This window comes from Styela clava, chromosome 6, assembly GCF_964204865.1.
Source record: "Styela clava chromosome 6, kaStyClav1.hap1.2, whole genome shotgun sequence".
Classification (NCBI taxonomy): Eukaryota; Metazoa; Chordata; class Ascidiacea; order Stolidobranchia; family Styelidae; genus Styela; species Styela clava.
In genome coordinates this window covers 21,659,235-21,687,147 of record NC_135255.1, presented here as the reverse complement: position 1 = coordinate 21,687,147, position 27,913 = coordinate 21,659,235, and the positions used below count along the sequence as shown (strand labels likewise).

At 36.5% G+C, this 27,913-nt stretch overlaps 4 protein-coding genes across 4 annotated transcripts; all 4 read right to left on the bottom strand.

The window, feature by feature from the left end:
• Nucleotides 1-54: 54 nt before the first annotated feature.
• On the bottom strand, nucleotides 55-13,602 carry LOC120331569 (cysteine-rich PDZ-binding protein-like). The gene is made up of 4 exons (XM_039398666.2): nucleotides 13,465-13,602; nucleotides 12,942-13,007; nucleotides 11,501-11,638; nucleotides 55-1,708 (listed from the first exon to the last, which is right to left on the bottom strand). Exons 1-4 carry the CDS (start codon nucleotides 13,478-13,480, stop codon nucleotides 1,626-1,628), a joined length of 303 nt encoding a protein of 100 aa, XP_039254600.1. The 5' UTR covers nucleotides 13,481-13,602; the 3' UTR covers nucleotides 55-1,625.
• On the bottom strand, nucleotides 13,590-14,878 carry LOC120331565 (general transcription factor 3C polypeptide 6-like). Its single transcript, XM_039398661.2, has one exon. It carries the CDS (start codon nucleotides 14,876-14,878, stop codon nucleotides 14,318-14,320), a length of 561 nt encoding a protein of 186 aa, XP_039254595.2. The 3' UTR covers nucleotides 13,590-14,317.
• Nucleotides 14,879-14,905: 27 nt separating this feature from the next.
• Nucleotides 14,906-18,570, bottom strand: LOC120331558 (serine/threonine-protein phosphatase 2A activator-like). The gene is made up of 2 exons (XM_039398654.2): nucleotides 18,432-18,570; nucleotides 14,906-17,375 (listed from the first exon to the last, which is right to left on the bottom strand). The coding sequence occupies exon 2, from the start codon at nucleotides 17,327-17,329 to the stop codon at nucleotides 16,232-16,234; it is 1,098 nt and encodes a 365-aa protein (XP_039254588.2). The 5' UTR covers nucleotides 17,330-17,375; nucleotides 18,432-18,570; the 3' UTR covers nucleotides 14,906-16,231.
• Nucleotides 18,571-19,734: 1,164 nt separating this feature from the next.
• LOC120331559 (CMP-sialic acid transporter-like) lies at nucleotides 19,735-27,863 on the bottom strand. The gene is made up of 7 exons (XM_039398655.2): nucleotides 27,704-27,863; nucleotides 27,254-27,454; nucleotides 25,943-26,048; nucleotides 24,919-25,044; nucleotides 24,060-24,236; nucleotides 23,252-23,386; nucleotides 19,735-21,481 (listed from the first exon to the last, which is right to left on the bottom strand). The coding sequence occupies exons 1-7, from the start codon at nucleotides 27,857-27,859 to the stop codon at nucleotides 21,306-21,308; spliced, it is 1,077 nt and encodes a 358-aa protein (XP_039254589.2). The 5' UTR covers nucleotides 27,860-27,863; the 3' UTR covers nucleotides 19,735-21,305.
• Between the last annotated feature and the right edge of the window lie 50 nt (nucleotides 27,864-27,913).

Here is a 27,913-nt window from a genome sequence, read left to right as displayed (position 1 = left end):
TCTCCCACACAAAGCAAACGGCCTATGTCACAGATTCTATTGTAAAGCAATGCGTCTTATACAAGATTTCTTTATTTAATGTAAACAGATAAAAATGAAAACAGTATTATTTTAAAACAAATATAGATAGATATGTCAATTTATTTAATATGGATCTTGATGGGGGGATACGATTTAGAGACTTTGACTTTTCTGAGCACTAGTGGGCACATGATGGATTGAGTTATGATTTTCAGACGACTTGGGAGTTTGGTAAAAATAGTCGTTGCTCCCGTAGTATGTGTACCAAGATGGCGCACCACCTGAACATAGTACGTGTACCAGGTTAGGGTTGTCAGGTTGTGCGCCATCTTAATGCACATACTACGGGAGCGTCAAATAATATCATATATAAATATATACCAGCCCTCATCCCTAACCACCAAACAACGCTTAACTGTACAAATTATTAATGTCCTAAAAATAAAAACGCATGTAATTATATATTATTATTTGTAACCAACTCCCGGCGCTTCAGGAGTATTTGCACCAATATGGAGGTAACTGATTTTGTTCGCCTACTTTACATCAAGTTGTGTAAAGGGACTGAAATCTATGGGCAGGGGGATGGATATTCACTTGGCTAAAAAAGACAGTCCGCAAACTCGTAATAAAACTAAAATGGGGAAAATCGGAATAAAATTATTCCCTAACCTGGGACACATACTACGGGAGTACCAAACTCCAAACCAGCGTCTGCGGCTTCACTCCGAAATTAGTCTCCTTGAATGTAGTGTTACCAATCTTTGAGCAAAAATACTTAGAAAAAGAGTCTTGAAATATTCAAATTCTCCCAAATTAGCTATTCCAACTTGGCAATTATTCCGCAAGCAATTACGTGAACCACCCTACGACGGCGAGGAGTCCAGCAATCCTCTGGCATATTAAATCAGCAAAAAGCCCAGCTGCATTCAGTCATAAAATCGTTTAACTCCTTACAGAAATATGTCTCATTAATTTCTGCATAACCTGAAGATTTTTAAAATATTCAAATTTGCCCAGTTAGTGGTCGAGTGTAACTTCGCTCAGAAAGGAGTCTCTTCTATTTATCAGTGACATTGCTTTGAACAAATTGAAAATAAAAATGTTAAATATTCAGATTTGTCCACATTAGTAGAACTTCATACAAAGATAAGTCTCCTTAATTTCTGAGTGACCTAACTTTGAGCCAATTTATTTAAGAAAAAAAGCGTTAAATATTCAAATTTGACAACACAATAGTTTTGTCTTGGCGCTCCCGTAGTATGTGCACCAACATGGCGCACAACCTGATAACCCTAACCTGGTACACATACTAAGTTCAGGTCTTCTTGGTGCACATACTACTGGAGCACCTTTGTCTGTAAATTGGTACCAAGATCGGTCTCCTTAATTTCTGAATGACCTCACTTAGCGCAAATTCGTAAAATATTCAAATTAGCTGGCCCAGTTAGTTCATCAGAGAAGAGTCTCCTCCATTTCTTGGAGACCTTGCTTTCAGCAAATTTTACAAATTTGTAGAATATTCAACTTTGAATGTCCCGTCCCGCTGATATTATGCCATTCAGTAATGGATTTACAAGTTGTGCGATTCTGTCCATTCTCAGTTACGTTGAAGACTGTCGATAATTTTTCGTGTCGAGAATCTTCTTTCCACACATTGCACAAATTCCTTTCTTATAAGCGCAACCTGAAAATTAAAATTTTACCGTATAATCAAAAATTTTCTGTTGAATTTTTGTTTATTTTGACTTTCCTGAATGAAATATATCGACGCCTCAAAACCAAACAGTGCTAAGTCCACTTTTCCCCAAAATGACATTTTTCAACTGCTGATTTTTCTGGACTTAGCTCTACATTTTGGTCTATTTACCTTATCTCTAGGTGCTCTAGATCTCAAGATAGCTATGGACATAACCCTGCTTTTTTTAGGGCATTTGAGAACTAAACAGAGCTGTGTCTACTTAGTGGACTTAGCTCTGGATAACTGCATTGTAAGTCGGGGCTAAGTCCGTTTTTTGGACATAGCTCCGTCCAAAAATCTGAAATAAAAATAATACAAAGCGCGAAGTCCATACCAGCTCTCAGTCATAGCTCAGTGTTAGCTGTTTCTTATGTTTACAGTAGAGGGAATGAGCGAGTTGTAATTCATTGCCATAACCACTTTCAAACGGCTGTTTTTAAATAATTAATATTTACAGAATTATGGAAATTTCAAGTAGGAAATGTATTTTTCAAGCAAGGCCAGTGTGAACCAGCCAGAGGACTTTATTCAGTTAAGATATCGCATCTGATAAGAAATCTAGCCAGAATATGATTATTGTCTCAGTCCAAATCTATAGAAAATCATTTCCCTTGACAGTGTCAAGTTGACACCTTACCTGAATTTGTAAATAGCTTTCAACCATAATTTTTGTCAAGCTCTTTTCATAATGTTTTTCAGGATGAGACATAGCCTAGCTCTTAGTTATCAGCTATATTATAATACAGAATAATTATGACTCTTGAACAAAATGATGGCGGTACTAGAAGTTGGACTGCATGTGAGAAAAACCCAGAGCTAGGCTGTGAAGTGTTTGTGTATGCAACGTATTTTGATGAAGCAAGTCCTGGTTACAGCAAAACATTGCAGCACAAAGAAAACTCCATTCTAAGAGGTGAAATATTGAGCATTTACAGCAACACTTACAGAGTGAGATTCTTCCTAGACAACACAATCACTTCAATTAATAGGGACTTTGTCAAATATTCTCTGTCAGAAAAAGAGCTAGATTGCGTTATCGAAGCAGAAAATTCAGAGCAGATTGAGGAAAGTGATATTCTTTCAGAGTCCGATATATCAGTGGATGATGACAATGATCCAGAATATATCCCAGAGAAAAATAAACACCACTGGAGAACAGTGTTCACTATTAGCGCACTTTTTTGCGAAAATTGCGAAACACTTTCGCAACTTTTTTTAGGGACTGCGAAATAGCACTTTTTTCCGATTTTGAAGAGAAAAAGCACTTTTTTCCGATTTTGAATGGAATAAAAATTCAAAGTTAACAAATATTTTCGAGTATTAAGTTGACAAATAAGTAACATACTAGTACTTTTGTAACTCAATTCTGCATATCATAACGATATTTATCGGAATTCTAACCTATGAGATGCAGACAAAGGAGATAAAGCTTTTGCATTAACGGCAAAATTCTTGTTTATAATATGATTATTATACAAGCACACCGATTCCGCTTCTCCCGCAAAAAACGCTCCCGGGTGCTTGAAACCAGATGTTGGAATACTAGGCAGTGCGTTTCTTTGAAAGTCATGTGACTATCAATGATATCGATGAATTCAAAATGACTATAAAAGTGTTAGTAACGTGTTATAGTCACTTTGGATGAATTGTGACCAAACTGCACGATTTTCAAATCAGACGAAACTTTTAGCAGCATGTCACAGATTTGCAAAATCACCAAATTCACAAAATACCATTAAGTGCCATTTTATTGTAATCACAATGTTGAAAGGACGTGGCAATGGTGGCATTTTCCGGAATTTTTCGATATTTACACAACTATTTCTCATTGATATGCGAGGACAGGTGGGCAAAATTCAATATTTTTTTGAATCGAATATTTTTAAGGAGTACCAAATAAACGTGGTGGAAACATTAAAAAATCGGCAATAAAGCCTTTTTACTGGTTAATTCCTTTGTAATGGCTAATTGTTCTTGTCACCGATCGTTTTGGCGGCGATATCCAGGTTTTGGGTAATCTATATTCCCGCCCTCTCTTTTTTACAAATATGAATTCTTGTGGGTCGGCGGTCATCAAAGTTTTATATTTCGGGTTTACCCGTTCGTTCACATCGGCAACAGCTGTTGAAGACATTGAGGACTCAAATTAACATTTGCGTTGGCTTTAATATTACCTATCAAGATTTGTAAATTTACCGTCCCAATTTTATGGGAATGGTAATATTATTGTCCATACCGTGATGCAGATATTTATTAAGACGATAATTAACTTTGTCATGTATTTCTATGGTGATAAACTTCGCAAACCTGAAATTGTGCCAATCCTGAATGTTGATTTAAAATAGTGATTGAATAATTCGGCAATAAAGGCATTTCTGCGTGGTCATAAGACGAGATGGCGTTAATGAACAGCACTTCTTTCACAGGATATTTTACGTATGCGACTTGATGCTAAAAAGATTGGGCTCGAGTGCTCGAGTGCCTAATAGAGGTCAGGCGCTAATTGTAACTAATTCCCTCAAGTTTCAACGTGTTTTCAACAAAACAATACCCAGGCGATAATTATAGCTGAAAAGTTACCGAGCAATTCACAATTTTATTTATGGAATTTGCAAATTCACCAGTTTCTTGACGATTTTGATATTGTCACGCCCTAATTATTAGTGCAAAAAATACTCCCATTCTTCCGCGGCGGTTTGACGGGTTCTTTGTCTTATTCTTCAGAAAGTTCTGACATGGGGATATAGAATACTGAATCGGGAGGGTTGAATCCCTGTCCACTTACTGGTGATTTTCCGTTTTGAAATGCGTGAAACATTCTTTATTTTAAATTAAATGGCGTTTCGCGGGCTAGAGTTCTCCCCGAAAATGATGTGTTCCAGACGTTAGTTAGACGATAGATAAAACATTAGATTATTAATTTTCGTGACGCCCCGTTTTCGAAAATACAAAGTTATATCGCAAAAAAGCGTTATGATACATTTGGAATGAAACATTATTTACCGTTAATTCAGATCATATTTTACTCTTCATGACACCCGGTATCCGAAAATACAGTTGTATCTCGAAAAATGTGTTTTGTTACATTTAAAATAAAACATTTTTGCGATTAATTTAGATCATATTTTACTTTTCACGACACCCGTTTCCGAAAATACAAGGTTATATCGCGAAAATGTGTTTTGTTACATTTAAAATAAAACATTTTTGTGATTAATTTAGATCATATTTTACTTTTCAGGACACCCGTTTTCGAAAATACAAGGTTATATCGCAAAATGTGTTTTGTTACATTTAAAATAAAACATTTTTGCGATTAATTTAGATCAAATTTTACCTTTCACGGCAACCCGTTTCCGAAAATACAAAGTTATATCACAAAAAATGCGTTTTGTTACATTTATTTTGCATTTCCAATAAAATACATATTTTCTCTAATTAAGGTCGTCGATGAATCTGTTCCTGTCGTTCAAGCTCGACACACGTTTGGACGAGTGTGGGGGCGGTTTTTTGGTCGACGATAAATTTAAAAGTTGCCACACGTTATTTGTATAACGATAGTAACTGAAAATTAAGATTTTATGATAGAAGTGAATTTGTCTCAAGATGGTATTTTACGATCCCTGCCCACAGAAAATAAACACGCTGACAGGCTTGGTTATAATTGATATTCGTTAAATTTTTTTTTTACACTATTAATAAACGCACCACACCAATTGCGACCATATAAATTGCAGTCGCATCGGTATGGACTGTATGTTTTTGGCGCTCTCACATTAATAATAATTTTCAACAAAACAATACCCCGACGGTCATTAAAGCTGAATTCGTTACCGAATAATTCACAATTTTATTTACGGAATTTGCAATTTCAAGATCTCACTTGACGATTTTGATGATGTCATGCCCTAATTATTTCTGCTTAAATGCCTCAAAATACAACAAATGTAATCATTTTCGACGATAACAGGCGCAACAATTCGTAAACGAGCCGTTATAACGAAATTCGCGATTGATTTTACCTCTCTCTCTTGTTTACAATTTTAACATCCCGCCGGCCATGTATGGTCGAATAAAATGTTCACATATTCGAAACATGACTTGGCCAAGGATGGAAGGGATCACTAAAGAGCTAATAGAAAGTACATACGCGAGGGTATGATATTAATATCGAGAACATTTGTGAGCATATCACAGGACTGAAATATTTTGCACCCGGCTGTTTGTTGGCAGAACAACGATACGCTAAAGTTAATTGATCGAATACAGGGAAGTATTTATTTATCATCTCACTTGCGAACATCGAGGTTTTGGCGGAATTGTACGATCATGTTGTCTTTCTTAAATAATAACTTTTTCAATAAATGTTCATTTTACTTTTGCGTCTTTATTATATGTCGGGTTTTCATTTATTTTAAATTCGAAATTGTCCGAAATACTCCCAACAGGTGTATAAGTACAATAATATTAGTACTTACCAAAGTACTTACCAGGGAAGTTTAATACACACGATGTGTAAAGGGCGTCGTAACTCCCGTTTATTAATTATAAATTATTTTTCATTCTGCTTAAAAAACAACCGCAGCATCTCACTTAACTCTCGCGACCAAATCTCTTTTGTTTTGTATGGCATCGTCTTGGCGATGATTTTATTGCCGACTGAATTTTAATTGTGTTTCAGGATAAGTTATTTTCTGTTTGTTGGTTTCTAAATTTTACAAACTTGGGTAGCAATTACTATTAATGTGAGATTTGTGCATATGAACGATTGAATATCGCGACTGGATGTCCGATATCTGAGAATGCGTAATTCTCTTTCAACATTAATTTTCAGAATATCAGCGTTCATGTGGTCGAATAAAAATTATTTATCAAATGTATTGGTATTTCGAGACACTGTCAAAATTATTTGGGATCCACTATCATATCATTCGTTTATTTTTTTTATTCATGTTTTTCTCAAGAATCACCGTCCTTATATTTAGTGTACCTTCGCAAAAGAAAACTCTTTGGTGTCATCGTTCCTATTAGTGTAATTGAAATATATGGAAACCTCGCAAGTGGCGTTGTGATGCGAATATTTGATACTAGGTCAGCAGCATTACAAAGAGTGCTATTTATGAATGCTGAAAGTACATGAAATTACTGAACATTTTGTCAATATATGATGTTTACTGCCCGATTTAAACTAACTCGCACGCAAACCAAGGCATGTCGACATTTAAAAACTACTTGTCTTTGGGTAAGCTCTGAAATAGTATAATATAAATGTAAATGAGGAATTAGGTCACGCTAGCTCACGAAAGGGAGGATTTTCAAAGTGATCTTGTGTAATATTTCGGAGAAAAAAGTTTGAAAGGAAAGTAGGTCAACCTATCTCCTAAAACAGGGGAGTATCCTGCGTAATATTTCGGAGGGAACGTAGGTTAACCTATCTTTTAAAACAGCGGGTGGCGACTTTCAAAGTGGTTCAAAATCACAAATTAATAATTATCAGATTAGGTTTAGGGATAAATCGAAAAGTTGAATTTCCAACGCACCTAACCCTAATTAGGCTATTTATATTTGGGGGATTATTTTGCACGGGATTTGTACAAACGATCCACCCTGTAACTAATATGGTTTCCAGCCTGCCTCGTGTCTGTTAGATGGAAGGAGTAACAAATGTGAAAGTCTTTGCTGTTTAGGCTAGTAAGCAACTGACATCATACATTGCATGAAAGTTTTGTCCGCGGCAGGTGTTAGCAGATGTTATTTCGTTGCCGATGAATTCCCTTGTTTTAATTAAACATGAATTCGCTTAAAGGGAACTCGGTTAACGAAAAGGCTTCTCTTTAATTCATAATATTAACCGGAGGAGCGCTTTTTCGAGTATCTATGCTGTTTTAAATGGGTTATATGAAAGGCTAGGGCACATAACTTGTGAAAATCGACAAAAGCACTTTCGCACTTTTTTTTTCGACTGCGAAGCACTTTCGCACTCATAATTTGCTTAGAGTTAACACTGCAGTGGAGAATATACTTCTCTGACAGTGATTCAGACACAGATCAGCAAATCGTGGATTTGACATCAATTTCAACTCCACAAACAGCATGTGTTATGCAGCCCAGTAGTAATAAGCCTGGATTGCATAACGAGGAGGAAGTGTACCTGCTTTATTCAGGAAAGAAAATTTTCAGGGCACAATATCATGCTATTGAATCAGCCTGTGCAAGAGAAATGGAAGAAGATGAGGGCTGCTTTTTCATAACAAAAATTCTCAAAGATTGTCAAGTATGGGAAAACTTTGATGAGGACTATCATTCCCCTGGATCGTCACTCCTGTGGAATATGAATCAAATTGTGAAATTGTCTACTACCATGTCAATAGATTGTCCAACAGAGGGTAAAAGTCCGGATGTGCTGGAGGCTAGGAAAAGGAAAAGAAAGCCTGAAACTTGGAAAAAAAACAAAAGACGAACGGATTTAAACCATGGAAAAAGAGGATTTGGCTCTGATAATGATTCTTCCAAAAAAATTGGTAAAATCAAACCGTCTTGCTCATGTAAAAAAAAATGTACGGCTAAAATATCAGAGGAAGTTCGCATGATGATCAATATTCAATTCTGGAATCTAGGCGACATGGACAAGCAACGAATGTTTATAACAAAATACGTCAAGGAAATACAAAAAATGAGAAGTAGACTAAGAAAAGATAATAAGACTGATCAAAAACGTAATCGAGAAGTCAACAGAGTCTACACTTTTTCAAATCCAGAAAGCAATGAGTTGGTGCAAGTGTGTCAGAAGTTTTTTTTAGATACCCTAAATATAAGCAAGAAAAGGGTGGAGACATCACTGAGAAAATTAACATCTGCTGGTTCACTGGAGAAAGATATGAGAGGAAGAGATGGTGACCACAACAAGGTCACCAGAGAAAGAGAGGAGCCAATTATTACTCATATAAAATTGTTTCCAGTCGTTGAATCACACTATGTGAGAAAAGACAGTCAATGGGAATATCTTCCTGAGTATCTGACTGTTCGGGAAATGTATAGAATGTATAAGATTTGGTGCGAAGAAAATAGCTCACCAGTTGAATCATATGATTTTTATTTACGCACATTCAATGAAAAATTCAATCTTAAGTTTCATCGACCTAAAAAGGATGTGTGTGATCAATGCACCAGCTTTCAAAATATGCCAAAATCTCTATTGACTGAAGAAGATCTGCAAATCAAAATAAGCATATTCAAGAAAAGGACATGGTGCGTTCAATGAAGAGGGAAATGAAAGAAAAATCCACAACAGATGCTTCACTTCATGTGGCAGCTTTTGACCTTCAGAAAACTCTTCTTTGTCCACATGGACAAGTGTCCTCCTTTTACTACACACAGAGGCTAAAAAATTTCAACTTTACAGTTACTGACATTCAGTCCATGCAAACCAGTTGCTATCTTTGGAATGAGGTGGAAGGGCGAAAAGGCTCTTGTGAAATAGCGACTGCAGTGTTCCGATACCTGTCCTCTCTCACCACAACAGTGAAAACTGTGCAACTGTTCTGTGACCGCTGCAGTGGGCAGAATAATAACAGAGCTATGATTGTGATGTTACTCTATGCTATGGAGGAGCTGCATTTTAATGAAATAGGACTCAATTTTCTAATTACAGGTCATTCTCAAAATGAGAATGACACAGCACATTCGGTGATTGAAAGAGCTGTACGAAAAGTGAACATTTATACGACCGACCAATGGGAAACTGCCATTTCAATGGCGTTTAAAAAAACAAAACCCGAAATAACTCTGCTGAAGCATGGTGATTTCGTTAATTTCAAATCAGCATCTGACTTCCCTAAATACGCTGGAATTTGGAAGAACAATATTACAATTCAAACTGGCTCTCAGACAGGTGAAAGGCTCTATTGGTCCAAAATTTTACAGGCAAAATTGAAAAAAACTGAACCTAGTATATTGCAATTTAAGTACAGTTACTTGGATGAGGAGCTCCAGAAAGTTGACCTTAACTCTTTGGTTCGAAAGTCAGCAAGATCAGCAACACAAAAAATACAGAATATAGAAAAGCTACCCCAGCTTTACCAGGAAAGGCTGCCAGTCAGCAGTGAGAAATACAAGAGTTTGACAACATTATGTAATAAGAATTTAATCCCTCCAAACCACAAGGCATTCTACGAAATGCTTCCAGTAGTTGATGAAACTTAGATCTCATGAACAGAGAGACTATCTTAAAAAAAAACATTCATTGGAACTTTTGTAAAATTAAGCTCATTTAAAACTGTTTTCATGCTGGGCATTTTTTTCTGTTTTCTTTAACCATCCCTGATTGATGATTTACAACAATTTCTTTCCTATATTTGTTTAGTAATTTAGTAGGTAATGGTTCTGAGAAGGTAAACAAATGCAGTAATCAGTAGCAACAGCAGTCTGATAAAAATTGGAGGCTAGATAACCATTGTCATCAAGATTCAGAAGCAGGAATATTTTTCATCGTAAAAATAAGCTCACAAAAAATGTCAAAAACGTTGTAAAAGGGAATTATTGACGTTCTTCAATGATAAGTTGCCTCTACAATAACATAATAAAGGGGCCCTAAGTCCAATAAAATTGTTTCTAGTCCAGAAAACTGAGAGCCAAAAAGGGTTAAGTCCAAAAAACTCCCAAAAAAAAAAATTTGGGGGGGAGCACAAATTTTTTTATACCATTAAAATATGGCCTTCATTGTAACTTTGGTGGACCATAAAAACTAGACATCCTTGATGTAAGGTATTAGAGAAATATAAAAAAGAAACAAAAAAAAAACGTTTTTTGCGTTTTTCTCAAAACTAGAAAAATGGACTTAGCCCAATTTGGATTTCATGCGTCGATATAGGGTGTCCATAAAACACTTTTATAATTCCAATTTTGTGATGAAGTCAGTTCTCAATATATCTTCACCAGGTTTGTTGTGTTTTAATCAGTAATTGTTCAAGTATTTTTACTTCATTTAATACAGCTGTGAGGAACAAAACAATATATGGTATATCCTAGAATCTACTATTAATAATAGGTGTTGGAGAAGAATGTTTGAAGTTTGACCTCCAAGAATATTATAAAAGACTCAAGTCAGGGATGTCCAAAGAAAATCGAATATTCGAATAAATTTAAGGTTTATAAATGAAGTTTCACAGCATAACCTAGAAGGCATCTATTTGAATGGAAATTGCAAAAATCAATCAAATCATTGTTTATATTTGCATTGGGTTGCGCGAGACTAACTTCCTATCTTTCTTCTATGCCTTTATGCTAGTGGATCCGTATGCGTATATTTCAAGGATGCTATAGCTGGAATAAACATGACTATTCTATCCAATTAATGCGTCTTGCTGCACACTTACACAAATGTATTTCTGTAACCTTCGTCCGACCAAACTCAGACATCCTCAGACAAGCAGTTTACAACAATTGATTGTTGTTACAGAAATACATTTGTGTTAGTGTGCAGCTGGACTCTTCAGTTAGATAAAATTGTTTATATGCCTGCATTTTCAAATTTCAATTCATTGAAAATATGTAGGCTACTATCGATTTTACCGGTTCTGCCAGACCGGCTACTTATCCTTCTTTTATGCTTTTGTGCTGGCGGATCCGTATGCATATAATGCAAATATGTTGTAGCAAGAGGGAAGATGACTATCCTAAGTGGTTCAAGAGGGTTGCCCCTTACCATAAGTTGGAAGAGGGGAATGGGAATTACCTTACCTTGACAAAAATTAGAGCCAACTTGATGAACTTGTAATTTGCATATCCGACATTTTTTAAACTTTCCGCTGCTGTACGGATTGTATCGATTCTTCGTCCCAGTCAAAGCTTTGTTTTCATTGATCTTACGTCCCCCCTCTGTGAAATAGGATAGGATTTACATATTTATCCCGGGGGAGAGGAAAGCCGATAAGACGGCTTATCCATATGGCAAACCACGGCCTCTCGTCCGGTTACCATTCCAAGTCAGGTATGTGATTAGTTATATTGTTTGTTTTCGGAGGCATGGACTTGGTGGTGGAGGAAGTCGTAACCGACCGACCAGCGGTTACGTGAACCACCCAACGACAGCGAGGAGTCCAGCAATCCGCTCGCACATAACCATCCCTGCATGAGATTCGAACCTGCGAACCCACGTAGAGTAATTAGAGGTGCAGTGGCGAGCGTATTCCTAACGCTTAGCCCGTTGAGCCACACCGTCGAGCCTGAAAATACTTTATTTGCCCATCTCTGTAGAAAAAACAACATCCTCCATAAACTGTACGTTGGGCGCTCTGGAAGTATGCAAACCAAGATGACGCACAACCTGAACCTTAACCTGGTACATATACTAATTTCAGGTTGTGCGCCATCTTGGTAGACATATGTCGAGTGCACCGTATATTCATACTATGTAGACCAGTGGTTCCCAAGGTTTCTTATTATATTTCTTCCATGGCCTATTTTGCATCTGTATTGCAATTCACAACAATACTAAATAAGTAAACAACACGAGAATATCGGTCAGAGACCGAAGACTCATCGATCGAAAGTTAGAGGATCCCCCAAAACAGCGCTCTTACTCCACAGTGACACCTTGTGTCTCATCACTAATTAATTAATAACTCGCTAAATATACGACATAATTCATCCAAAATCAATAGGCTTTGATCCGAGATATGAATGCATATGCAAAATTTGGAGCGGATTCATCCTTGCTTTCGTGAGATATCGCGTGTATCTAACAGACAAACAAAACAAACAGACAAATACCTATCAACATACTTACCGATCTTAAGATCGATAAGTAATAAGTTAAGCTACACCAAATACAAAGTATTTATGTACCCCCTAAACAACAAAATTTTTTACCGGTTAGCAAAGGTTGCCACTTGTCATCTAAATTCCTATGCTAAACCCCTAAAATTTGCTACGCTATAGCAATCCTGGGTGATGCGATGGTTTAACGAACAAAACGACAGATTAACTGCATCGACACTGCAGGTCGAACATCTCTGGTTCCCTCGCCCACGCCCCACACCCAGTGTCTGATAAATTGGGTAGGTAATGACAAAGCGGAAATATCCTGGTCCTTCCAAATAAATAGTAGCCTTTACACAGTAATGGCTGCTTGTATTAGACCATGTTCAGGTCAAAAGACGTCTTATAAAAACATTCCTACCGTTTGTATTCTTGGCTCCAGTTTTCCATGGATCAGGTGTCGCCACTGTTCCCAGTTTTTTCTGACCTGTGAATAGAATATACCAAGTTTAACCACGACGGTTAATTTCAAAGGAATCTGAGAAGAATGGTAATCCTTTCTCAAGATTGTTTCAGATTAGTTGCAAGAAGAAGAAGCTATTTATGTTGACGTTCCCTGTTCGATAAGAAATTTTTCTCTAAGAAAAAATTTTGCAGTTCTTGGAGAGGAATTTTGTTCTCCATGTAGTGTCACTTATTTTTTTAGCATAGGATAGGATTTAGATATTCATATCAGCAGAGAGAAAAGCTGATAAGACGACTTGATCATATGGCGAACCCCGACCTCTCGTTCGTTTACCAGTCTGTGTCGGGTATGGTATCTGTTTTCAGAAGCACGGGCTTGATGTGCAATTTGCTATACCAACACTGCGTTGGCAAAACAGTCTTATTACTTTCACCAGATGAGACAATCTCGCCATTGAAAACAATAATAAAATACTTACATTTATCGCAAACCATTGCTGTCCAGTCGTTCAATCTATTCTGTCCAGGAAAATTGTCCCCTAAGTAAGACAGCAGATAATATTGAAGAATTCAAAAGTATTAACTAGAGTAGTTAAGATTAAAATCTAAAAAAAAGAAACAAGAAATAATTTAAAAAACGAAATCCAAAGATCATGAGTCTATAACAATGTGACCAAAATATTCTAAAACCCTTGCTGGACTGGTAACCAGTGCTATGGACTGAAGAGTCAAGACAATATTTATCAGAGATTACAAGTAACCCAACTCATCTAAAAGAAATCAGTGATTGATTCGACTTGGATGACTCAACCTGACGCACATGTTTAGGCATATGTATATTCATAATAATTCAACTATACGGCTTCGGCCGCATTCGTGCGCTCCCCTCTCCCAGCCCGCGAATATCCTTCCGCTTCGTTCAATCAACTTTGGAGCGCTTGGGAGACTTCTACCTAACTATTAGTCAGACCCCTATATCAACACTTTGCACGTTTCATATGTCATTTCACACATTGCACTTTGAACAATACTCAATAACAATATAAAGGGGTCACTGATTCGTAAAATAACTAAAATTTTTAGAAAGACCAGAATAAGTGAATTTGGCATCCAATGAAAAATAAATGGCTGAGTTATTTAAAAATAGGGCAATTTCATTGGAAGTTAATCATCGGACGAATTTGAGTACAATTTTAAAAAATGTGATGCAATAATACCATGAATGCCATAATACAAAACCATGACAACATAATACAAATCAAAGGATGAAAAAGAGTCCATATCTCCCCCCAGGAAAAAATTGAAAATAGCAAATATGGGGGAAAACCCTAATCATTGAGATTCACTTTTTTCATCTACCGTCTTGTCTACTAACAAGGCCCTATACATTGAAATCTTTTTTTCTGTGTGCGTTAAATAACGTAATTTAACTTTCTGTTTTCCTGGAGTCGGTGTCACGGTACGGAATGTGTCCTCATCCTCACTAGACTCCCCGTCGGAATAATATTCCTCAAAAAGTGCGTTGGTGCCAAACGTTTCTGTCGGTTCACCCATAAAAATAAGTTCATCCAATTGTAGAAACATTTTTCCATTTTCATCAAATAATCCGATAAGTTTCACTCGATCTTTATCACATTTTTTGAGATAATTTTTACGCGCGACTCCATGCAATTCGATTAAACAATTGTCTTCTTCGACTAATTCCCATTCATCAGGGTTGAAGTCTTCTCTGGGAAATGGTTTCTTCTTCCTGTGACCTTTCACCTCAGAGTCAGAGGTCAAGTCCATCTCATCTGTTCCTTCTGCCGTATTATCACCTTTCACATCAGGGTCAGAGGTCGTGCCATTTCCATCTGACCCTTCTGCCATTGAAGAGTCTGTTATTTGGTCCATATTTCAAGATTTATGTTAAATTATAAATCTGAAATAATAAAACAATTAAAAACATTTATTCATTAATTAAAAGAAAGTAACCATAATATATAAATTAATAGGCCACAAGAACGATATTTAGACTTGATAGATAAAGGTACAAACAAACTGTTCGTACCGCTGATTTATGCTCGGGAGGATCGCTGGGCTCCACACTGCTAACTAGCATGTTTGAAAAGGAACGCTGTGTGCTGCCTAAGTGTTTGTATTTGGTGGTAACTGACTTAGATGATCGCGAATGGTCTTTTCGTTACCTACCAGTCATCAACCGAAAACTTTCGATTCTCTTATTTTATTATTATTTATATTTCTGTTCTCTAGTTTGATAAAAAATATGACTTCGCTCTCTCTCTCTTTCCACATTTAGTTGAAGGCCCAAAACTCTGTTTCGAGCAAACGTGCATACTAAGGACAAACAGTTGATGGCAAAAACATACAAAAGATTTCAAACGTCAAGAAGAGTTCAAAAAAATATGAAACATTCAAAATGACTCAACAGATCTGGAATAAAGAATAAATTACAGAAAAATATTAATCTAAAAAACTAATCCAAAAAGATGGAACCATAATTTTCCAATCACGATGAATACCCAAATCATTTTGTATTAAGTAAAAGTCAAAGTGAGAAAAGAATATTGCTTACATATATGGACATAGAAATTCTATACTCAAACTGCATAATCTCAATTGTTTGAACAAGGATGGATATATACCGTCCCAATCGACGTTTGAATTGCCTCCGTCACAGAGAGCCATTGATTGCTATATATTATATAGACAGCAGGTTAGGAATAGGGATAGATATATTGTCCCAACGACCATAGAGGGCTATTGGGCTGCCATAGAGACAGCAAGTTATGAACAGGGAAGGATACCAGTATGTGGTCCAAATTACCATTTAAATGGTTCTCCTTAGAGGGCTGTTGATTTACCATAGAGACAGCAGGGTAGAAATAAGGACGGATATAAGGTTCCACACAAGCTAATCAAGTGCAATGTTTTAAAAAATCCACTTCATTGCTCAAGTTCAACTTAATACAACGCTGTGGTTAACTTTGCCTGAATTCCCTGCCCTAGTAGTTTTTGTCTACGATTAGGTGAGCAAAAATATACGACATGCTATGTCCCAAACAGAAATAACTGATTAATAAGAAACAAATGACTCATTTCTTCAACGGGAAATGCTGTTCACAAAGCGTCTCAAATTTCCACTGTAATTTTTTAAAAACTGATTCGTTGTTCTATAACAGAGGTAGTTTTTAAGCTTTAATGTAAAGACTTGTCTTTTAAAAAGGTTTATTCCTTATTATTTCTTCAATTCAACTTTATACCAGGTTGTCTAGGACTCGGATCTAAAGTGAGTATGGATCCGAATTTGAAATGCTGAATAATCGGAAATTTCTGAAGTATTTCCGCCTTGTACATCTTCAATAGGCCGGAGTTGACTTTCCCCCAATGCGGGACGCCACTAATCCCCCAGAGAGTGTTTGAATGCTCAGCGAAAGGTCCCGTTTTTACGGACATGATATAATCAATGCATTCCATGAACATGTATTCTGATCGGTTTTCAGCGACAATTTTCGATTCTACAAAATGAACAGGTAGAATCGTGGGGTGACTGAAAAACTGCGACGACCCCCATATAAAGGGTAAAAATTGGAAATCATCTAACCCCCATACCCCTTGACTCCCTGCTGGCTCCATTCTGTAAGTCTTTTGCAACTTCCGAGCGACGTGTAAGTAACGATTAAAGACGTGAAAAACGGCCGCAAGTTTATCTTTTTCCCCCAGGATTTGGAGCTTAAAAAAACAACAAAGAAAACAAGCAAATGACATTTCGTGACCAGTTCCGTAATCAATTCTTGTGGAATTTCCGAAACCCCCGTGTAAATACTCCACAATTTCAGAAGCAGCTCTTTTTAAATTATCAGGCAAAAGGTCAGAGGTCAATTTTTCACCTTCTTCTTTTAACTTTTCATACCAAGTACGAAAAGCCTTGTTCCCGAATCTTTGCGGCTGGTCTATCGACGGCGTTTCATCAATCCATTTATCCAATAAATCCAAAAGTGCGACAATTTTTTTCGTCGTTTCAGACACTTCGCATGGAGCACTAAGCTTTTTACCTTTTATAGCTGCATTTAGCATCATTATAAATCCTAAATAGTCTTCATACCCGCTTGATTTTGTCCAAATTGCCATGTCCAAAACAGTTTTGATTTGCGTAAATGGAACTACAAATTTATGATCTTTAAATGGGTCATTTTCATCTGCTGTATCTTGATTTGCACCCCCACTTTCGCTTGTAGAGACTTCAACTTTTTCCTCTGCAACCTCTGGTTTAGTTTCTTCACAAATTTTCGGACTCTTGGATCCCTCTGCTGGCTCAGAATTTGCTTTATTATCGTCAGACATTATATCAGTTATTTTTAGATATTTGTTCTAATTAAGAATAAAAATTCTGGAAAAATAATTAAAATTCAATTGATTGATTGCATAATCAAAAATCAATTCATCAAAAATGAAGAAATAATTATCTTAAATCTACAACAAATTTTTTACGAGTTTGGCTCGACCTTTAGTAATGAAGATCATCTTTTTGGCTATTTGCAGGTTCTAATCAAGATTTAAAAGATAGGGCAAATGAAGAAATGTTTAGACCAGGGGTCGGGAACCTTTTTGGTCAAGAGAGCCATAAAATATACATATTTTCAATTGCATTTCCGTGCGAGCCATATAACATTTCTTCACTTGATCAGGCCTAAAATGTTTACTCAAAAGTCAACACATACAATGTCAATATACATTTAATGTGATTTCTGATGCTGCATGTAGTCGCTGCGGGCCTTGAACGGTTGCTCACATGCAGCCCAAGTTGAAATCTACGATTCTCATCACCCTTTTTCGTTTAGGCATCTCCGTAGTGTTTTTAAAACTCTATCGCTTTGTGATGTCACAATATATGTTCCAGAATCCCCTTGTTTGTCACAATGCCTGTCTGGCGATTATCTCACATAACATAGACATGTGCTGGGCGCGCGTTCTCAAACGTTTTGGGAATTTCCTGCCAAAATTGGCTATAAAAGAGTTTGAAATCTTGTAACAATAGTAAGCTTAGTCTTAGAATATTAGATTTTTCTGGGAGCCATATGCCGTCACCAAAAGAGCCATATATGGCTCGCGAGCCATGGGTTCCCGACCCCTGGTTTAGACCAATCAATCGGTACCCCCCGTAGTGTATGTGCCAGGTTAGGATTAGGCCTTAATTTTATTCCGATTTCCTTATTTTAGTTCTATTACAAGTTCAGCGACTGTCTGTGTTAGCCGAGTGCATAGGTTTCAGTCCTTTTACACAACTTGATGTGAAATAGGCGAACAATCTTAGTTACCTTCATATTGGTACACACACTTCTGGAGCGCCAATCAATCATCATAAACTTGTCAACAAAACGCACACTAATCATAAAAAAGGCAAATACCAAAAACCGATAATTACGCACACACAATTTTTTCTTACCAAAATTGGATTTTCTCATCTGTTAGGAGTCAAAATATTTACAGCCCGGAGTAAGGGGTCGCTCAGTACCCGACATGGAACTGGTAACTGGACGGAGGCCGTGATTCGCCATAGGATTAAGTCGTTTAATAGGCTTTTCTCAGTGCCCAGGATAAATATGAACTCCTATCCTATTCAAATTGACCAAAATCAGTCAAGTTAGTATTGTTATAGATTCAAATAGATGATCACTGAAGACATTGAAAAGAAAAAATAAAGCATTATTCATGGAAACTTGCTCAAGCAAAAAAAACGGATACTCACTCAGAAGTAAAGAAAACTCATCGCTGAGCAAAGTTATATATCAGTTAGTAAATATTGTTGATGTCACAAAATTCAAACAAAAACGAATAAACACCTTGGATTAGTGGTCACCAACCTTTTTTCCAAGCCACCCAAATTATTTAAAAATAACATTTGTAAAGTCTCGTGACCTGGGACATCTCAAATACTAAACGGCATGTAGTGCTTCTATGACTAATATAAAACAAGCATTTTAGCATTTATTCACCTAGAAACTACAACAATGTGAGAAGACAGCACTTTTGAATAGTGGTGAGGCTTCACATCAGGGGTTCCCAAGCTTTTTTCAGGACGACCCCAAAAACAACTTTCAAGTGTCCAGTGCGACCCCAGGTCAATATATATATATTTCATGAAACTTTAGAGCTTCTTTCACTGGACTTTTGAGTTTGGTCATGTGGTGGTATTAAGTAAAATAAGCTAAAACCCAACAGTGATGTCACAATAAACACCTACATTTTCAATAACAAAAGCATAGAGCGATGCCTATGGGCCTGTTTTACAGTAAGCCATGGTACAAACTGCTAAATTTAACATGGTTTGTCAAATCCTATATGATTTGTACATCCATCCTCTACCATACCTCAGCGACCCCTGACCTGGTTGCGACCTATTTATCACTCTGACCCAATTTGGGGTCGCGACCCCTGGTTTGGGAACCCCTGCTTTATATAGTAAATTGAATGCTGCACAAGTTTTTACAAAATGATACTTCCTACATATACAATTACTATTGAGCAACACTTCCGTACCGGATACAAAACGAACAAGAAAATTTACTAGAAAAAAAAATTAGTTATTTTTTGTTATTCACTGTAAAAACAAGTGACACAAAGCAAATTTACAAGTGACCCATAGGTCGTGAAATACTGACTTAGATTATGAAAGCACCTGAGCATATGAGTGATTATTAATAGAAAAAAGTGCAAACTCAATTGAAGAAATGATTTTTAAATGTACTATTTGAAATTAATTGTAAAACGTAATTAACAAACTATCAGTATTAAAGACAACATGGATTGCAGAACAGCGAACTCCTTAGGGTGGTTCACGTAACCGATGGTCCGTAACGGCTTCCTCGACCATTCAATTGAAGAAAGTTTTTTTTAAATGTACCATTTGAACTCATTTACATTTTTTTGAAATATGAAGCTGTTTCTATATGGATTAGTATGGAAGACAGCATAATAAAAAAAAGACACAGCATTGAAGAATTAAATTGTACAAACAGTGCATAACTTACGATCCGGAAACTGAAACTATTTTGATAATTTAAAATTTAGCTCGGCGGTTTGGCGCATCATGCTAACTGAGCGATAGGATTACGCTAGCCACTACGCCTCTGACCTGCGTGGGTTCGCATGTTCTAATTCCATGCGGAGTAAATTATGTGTGAAAGGATTGCAGGATTCCTCACTGCCTTAGGGTGGTTCATGTAACCACTGGTCGGTTACGGCTTCCTGTACCATTTAAATGAAGACATTATCTTTAAATATTTACATATTGAAATTAACAAACTATCAGTATTGAAGACAACATAATGAAGAAAACAGCATTGAAGAATTAATTTTACAAACAGTGCATAACTTATTTTCTAAAACTATTTCAATAAATTGAAAATATATCATTGCATAAAAATTACTCGTGGATAGGATATGATTCTTATGTTTATTAAATAGAAGAAAAGCTGTTACACCATCTTATCAAATTTCCTCTCACAGGAATAAATAAAAATTATATCAAACACTAAAAATATGAACATATAAGAATGAATTTTATTATATTCGGAAGCGATGATAATAATAAATTAAAATATAATTATTGAACAATGAAAATTGCGATTTTGAATGAATTCTGAATAATAAAAAAAAACAGTAACAATTGATGAAGAAACCAGTGCTTGTCCTGGGATCGGGGGACAAAAATCCCCTAATTATGGAGTTAGTGTGTAGTTAGGATTAAAAATTGCTTCATTCTAAAACTAACACGGCCACCACTTTCAAATTTTCATAAGATAAACAGGTTATTTAAAGTTTATAAAGTCTGGGCAGGGTCGGGTCAGGATTTTCGTCTGCCAAGATTCGGGTTTGAACAGATTTGACCAGACCAGACCATAATTTTTGTTTAACAGAAGTGTGTTTTTAATGATGTTTTCGAAAAGTTTGGACTAGACATACAAATCAAGGAGACCACATAAATTTCTATTTACCAATAGTCGGTATTAAAAATTTCGTCAGCCAAAAAGTTTTGGAACCAGTCAAAATTCCTCTTGACCAGAAATCTAAGTCGAAGATTTTGTTTGACAGGTGTCGCTTTCTGAATGCCTTTTCCCGACCCCAAAATTTGAGTTTGACCAGAATCCATAATTTTTGTAACAAGAGTCGCTGGTTGTGTCTTATTACTAAGCATACAAATCAAGGTGGGCTAAGTCACAATTTTTTAAGCCAACGTTTTTGTCTGAGAGTGACAGGAGTCGCATTTTGAATGCCTTGTCACAACCTTACAGAAACAACAAAAACCAGTTTATTTCACTTAAATCTCATCGTTATCTGTGTTCAAAGTAGCTGATCTGAGTTTATCGTAACTCGCACCGGAAATTTTTTTGCTAGTTGAACTTGACGTCCATTTTGTACCCAGACAAGGCAGAGGGATGGCATAGATACATATTGCACTGCATACAATCATGCCTCCTATTATAAAGCCAGGACCTGTAAAAGAAATAGTGAATTCTTAGATTTATTCAATGTTTTTAGGCAAAATGACTGAGGTTTACTACAACCATAGCTCACTTCCTATTTCATAAAGATTACATAGTAATAACAATAAAAAATCCTCGTCTTTGTTTATTCACAGTTCTTATTCTGCTTGCAGTTTTAATTTATCATACAATCACATGTACGATTGTTATTACCATAAAATCGGGTAAAATTTTCGATTGTTATTGCTGGAGGGGTAGGATGAAATTTTTTGGACATCTGCTTAGCTATTAGCAGGTCGGTTGTTGCCTGCACTATCCCATCAATTCTATTTATTGGACACGTTTAGTGGCCATAACGATCGTTTCAAAATTTTGTTGTTATTGTTATTTTCTTTCGTCATTATCAATAAAAAATCGCTTTTCTCTTCGAATACTGGACCAATCGCTTTGAAATTTTCAGTGGTTAAAGATAAAATTTTTCTCCAGAAGGCTAGTACTTTTTTTTTGCTATGACGTCATCAAAATTATTGCCATTGGGTGGCGCTAGCCGGAAATTTCCAATGAAGGGGTTCTTGATTTTCCAATTGTCAAGTAAGACCCTAGCAGACCTAGCAGGTCCGACCTGAGGCGGGAAAGATTGGTACGGAAAACGTTGGTTTTCATTAGTCTGAAGGGTCTAAAGAGCGATTCACGCTTGGGTTGTATGATGATTGCTTTGTATAATACAGAGGAATACTTTTTTTTACATTTCAAAAGGTGGGTTCCTACCACAAACCCCATACACCCCCCCCCCCCTGGTTCTTCCTGTTTCTACATAACAAATATGTCTCTACTGCAATCATAGTATCAGCATGCTACAGATTGCTTTGTCAAGACACAAAATGTGACTATAAATCATTTTGAAAAATTGCGTGTTAGGGTTAGGAAAAAACTGCTAGCAACCAATGTAGGTCTTGCAAACTCCTGTCACGCAAGTTTTCATATTATACAAGCTTATGCACGCCTTCTGCAACTGCCGGCAACCAACTTGCCTAATGATAAGCCATACTTGGGAAACGCGAAACAATGGAGTCTTATGGGAAATTTCGTCATGTTGTACCGAATCGAATAAGTCAGCTGTTATGAGGGCTAGGATGAAACCGAAGGGTGGATTTTGAACTTTAAGATATATGCTATCTAAATATATAACGCAATTAAAAATAAAAAACTATCTAATGCGATAAATTTGACACAAACACAACATAGAACTTTTTTTGTTCATTTTATCGAAGATTTTATAGTGATACGCCAATTTGATGCTGTAAAATGTCTCAACAACAATCCTACAATGCCATTTATTTTTCTAGCACAGCTTGGAGCTGAGCAGAAGGGCATTATGGAGTTAGACTATAGATGGATGGCAACCTTCTTCTGTGAGCAAGATTATAATGTCAGGATAAACTTTTATTTGGGAGGTCAAAATCTTTCCTGTTTGGCATTGCCTACTCAAATTATGGTTCCCCCGTAGTATGTGAACCAAGATGGCGGACACCGGGACGTAGTATGTGTATCAGGTTAGGACATAATTACAGGTACAAATACTACGGGAGTTACTTGACTAGTCCCCGAACTCGTAATAGAACTAAAATAAGGAAAATTGGAATAAAATTATGGCCTAACCCTAACCTGGTACACATACTACGTTCCGGTCTTCGCCATCTTGGTTCATATAATACGGGAGCGCCAAAATTATTACTACTTTGGATTGGGGGATTGGATTTAGAAAAATATAAAAACTCACCAAATTCATATTGAAAGATAAAATATGACAAAATCGTGGACAGAATAATTGAGACAGAGGCCGCAAAACATTTGACAATATTATCTGCATATTTCAGTACAAGAGACACAAGAAGACCATTGACACCACCAATACCTGTAGAGTAAATAATAATTTAAATGATTCTTCCATAGAATTTGCTAATATTTGAAGTTGGAGGAAACAATATCACTCTGAATGAATAGTAATAAATAGTCAGAAAGCTTGTTCTGATCGCTTTCCTGCTGAATATCACTAATTATTTCAATTTCAACTTTCGAAAAATATCCTAGGGCTTATTTTTGGGGGATGAATTTTATTTTCATTGGTCAAAAACATAATCACAGAGTTTAGAATTAGGAGATAACACAAGGTTTTATTTTAGGGGGAAGGCTTATATTGAAATCTTTTTACAATTAGGACTAGTCTTATTTTCAGTGAAACACTGTGATTGAAAAGAACGGTATCCTTCCAGTTTAGCAATACCCAATTTACTATTCCTTGGGTGAGGTGGGGTGGCATCAATTTTTATGCGACCATTATTAGTTCATTCTGCTTCAAAAAAATAACAACAACAAAGGCCTGAGCAGCCCTGTATAAGCACCCACTGATATCTAATGATTTGGGAGGACAGGATCTTTTTGTTTTGACATTTTCCACCCCGAATTTTTACACCCTGGATTGGGGGAGGGGGTCTGGGGGGTACAGGATTCGAAACTGAGACACATAGCTGTAACTTACAATACCAACAAAACCAAATATAATGCTTTAAGTGTCACCAAATACTCACAAAGCAAAACCCAGACCAAGGGAGTATAAGCAAAGAAGAATCCTTTCTCTCTGACGGTTGCAAGATCTTTAGTGATCACGGCCAAAAATGCGGCCGTCGTCGTCCAAGCGTACATTTGTAAATTACGAACCCATATTGAAGTGTCTGATTCTTTCACCATTTTTTCAAAATATACTCCTAGAATGAAGATTGGAGAGTTAGTTAGTTTGGGCTAGTGATGGTAAAAGCAATAAAACACAACATTCGCTAAAATTATTATAAAAAGTCATTTGCCACCCACCCTACATGTCTTACAATTGCCCCCTTTGCACTCATTTTATCCCGCATTTATTTCCCTTGTGTAGCAATTGTCCCGAACTTATGTCACCCACAGTTTGTCACACTTGTCCCGTGTTTGTTATACACTTGCTCCACATATTTCCCATTCCCTTGTGTCCCACCCGATTATCCCACACTTGTTTAAATACCGTCATGTATAACAATATATTAGTAATTCATAAACAGATTAAACTGGGGTAGAGATCCCTATAAAAACAAGGCAAAGACAATCATTGAGTTAAATTTTTCTTTCAAGTCACTCTGGGTCTTTGATAAGAGTCTAGCCCAGCCGAGCTGGTCAAAGACTGTAGCCTTCTTAACACTGGTTAACTTACATACATTGTGCCCCCCCCCCCCCAACCATCAAAAAACTGAACACATATCATTTGGGACATAATCTCCAGAACATATGAACATAACTTTTGTGCAAAGTGTCCTTTTGAATACAATCTTGATCTCAGTGTTATAAATTTTAAGGGGGAAGCAGTGTCCACCCCAACGGATGCAGGAAAATCATGGCACTGTATTTAGACGATCTTACCTGCAAATGGGGAACAGAAGACAGCTACCATAACAGCACTGATTCCGATAAAAACATTCTGATCCGATGCTGTTGTCTGAGGTGACTTATATGGCCCTTCTGGATTGTATTCTACCATGGCTAGACCTGAAAAATGGATTTTTAGGATTTCGATGATGATTTCTTCACCTCAGACCAGGGGTGGGCAAAGTTTTTAGAACAGGAGCCGAAATAGTATGTGTACCAGGTTAGGATTAGTAGGTTGTGTGCCATCTTGGTACGAATACCATGAAAAATGTTGGCTACCTAGAGCCTCGTGCCAAAACTAAATTTAATCGCAACCTCAACAAATTCCTTGAGCTATTTTAGCTAAAAAAATTGAAATTTGTTTTTAGTTTGATTGTGGCAGTATCAAGCGGGCCAGGTTGAATTACCTAATAAGCTGTATTTGGCCCGCAGCCATGGTTTGCCCATGTCATTCTTAGACCCATGTTTCCCAACGTTGGAGGAAGTACTCCCCCAAAAGTAATTTTGTCGACTTGGGGGGGTACTTTGTATTTACTGTATTATTACTAATATTTTTAGATATTTATTGTTAAGCACACCTTATGCCACTAAAACTGTAAAAACGCAGAAGTGCGACTTGCGCATAACACTAATTAGGGATCCATTGCAGATCGAACAAATAAAGTACCGAAGTTTTTACGCATAAATAGTTTTTAAATAAGTGAAGGAATTAACGAAAAATCTACAAAAAATCTAATTAACGAAAAATCTACGGACAGTAATGACCTGTATTTTGTCATCATATTGGTAAAAATAAAAATGCTGTCTCACACATGAATGTTTTCGCAAAAGGCAATAAAATTTTAATTGCCTTATTTGACAGAAAAGGATATTCGTTCACAATGCTCAACCAAAAAGATGCAATGGATTTTTGATTGAAATCAATCAGTAAAGATCGATCAGACTCTTTTCATAAGACCCCCAGGGATTCACAGACCCAAGTTTGGGAAACCCTGCATTATTACACAATCAAACTCACCTGCAAATACCATAAAACAAGCCGCCCATTGTTGATACGACAGAGATCTCCTGAGGATGAAAACTGAACACAGAGCTGTGGCCGGAATTTTAAGTTGATAGAGGATCTATGAAAAGTGAAGAAAACAGTAATTTTTTTGCTATGAATGAGGAAGGAAAGTTTCACATTGTTCAATTCAAGTAATATTCTTTAGTAACTGTACTTCTTCACGTAAACACGCACTTGCATAATTAAAATCTGTCCTCACAATGAGAAGGTGCGTATTATGCATTATTAAAATAAAGAATATCGAAAAAATATTAAATCCTTATTCAATGTCAAATAACATCACAACATAATTGGCAGACCGTTACGTGGCAAATATATAAAACAGTATATTATTACAATATAATAACAAAAGGCAGAAAGAAAACATGGAACGTTTCCACGAAAAAACACACACAATGCAAGATAGAAACGGAAACCAGATATGTGTAAAATGCATGGGAATTGAAAAATTCTAGTGGTAGATGTTCTAAAAACCACATGTGTATTATGCAAGAAGAAATGTAGGGTATTCAGTGTTTGTTACATCTTTATGCACATATTATAAACTATCAGAACTTTATAAACTATCAGAACTGTGAAACTATTAATAAAAAACAGAGTGAGCGTTGCGTATGGTGATCCACAAATACGGAAATACAACTGGAAACTGAGGTCTTAAGCATAGCAAGAGGGATTGATGAGCTTCAAAATAAGCGCTCCCGTAGTATGTGAACCAAGATGGCGGACACCGGAGCGTAGTATGTGTACCAGGTTAGGTTTAGGAAATAAGTTTATTCCGATTTTAGTCCTATTACGGGTACGGAGACTAGCCAAGTGACTCCCGTAATATTTGTACCTAAAATTATGACCTAACCCTAACATGGTACACATACTACGTTTTGGTGTCCGCCATCTTGGTTCACATACTACACAAGTACCCCAAAATAGGCTTTACGCCAGTGTTTCTCAAACAGTGGAGTGCACCGCACAAGGAGGGTGAAAACAATTTTGGAGGGGGCGTGAAATTAATTAAAAATGAAAATATTTGTTAGAATTGATCCTGACGACTTATTTTGGATATTTATGTTCCACCCACATATTTTCAACATGTTGTTTAAAATAAAACATACTTTTGTCTTACTATCTGTTATTCGTAGCTTATTGTCAGCTAGATATTTCTGAAGTTGGGTGCAAGACTTGATAAATTCTGAAAAGGGGGCGTGGCTTAAAAAGTTCGAAAACCACTGCTTTAAAATGCCTTCCGATCTATTTAAAATTACCTACTTGTTGAATAGGCACATCCAAATTACTCAGTGCAATGTACATCATATTATTCTGTAAAGCGTAAACAAACGAGGGAACTGCCATCTTTAATGTATCGTACGGCTTGTCAATCGCCTCAGATTTTATCATTCTCACGGCGCCCACAATGCTTCTGTTCTGCCAGATCAGGACAACTAACGCCATGAAGAACTTGATTACTTCCTGCAAAATAAATGAGTGGTTATGTTTTTTTTTGCTTCAGTTAATCCTTTTTGAGATTTTTATAATATTTTGACTTATTTTATCACCAGTAAAAGTTTGCATTTCTAATTCCAGATAATTCTAAATTTTGATTCTAGGGAGTTCGAAAATTTGACTATTGCTCAGTGAAAGCACTCAAAAAACTCCTTATGCAAAGCTGATAGTTGGAAACACGCTTGAAAATAGAATAATACAAGGGCAGCTGCTCACCTGTAACGCTACAGCAATTGTTGTGATGTATTTATCTGTAGCAACCACCCTCGTCCAACGCAGCAGAATCAAATATGCAGTCGTAGTTGCTGACATTAGTACAAGTACCACTAGCTTAATAACATAGGCAGGAGTTTGGTTTGTAGAGGGAGCCATATTCTATAGGTCAAAGGTTAATTAGGGAGAGGTTGGGGAAGTAGGAAGTGGTTA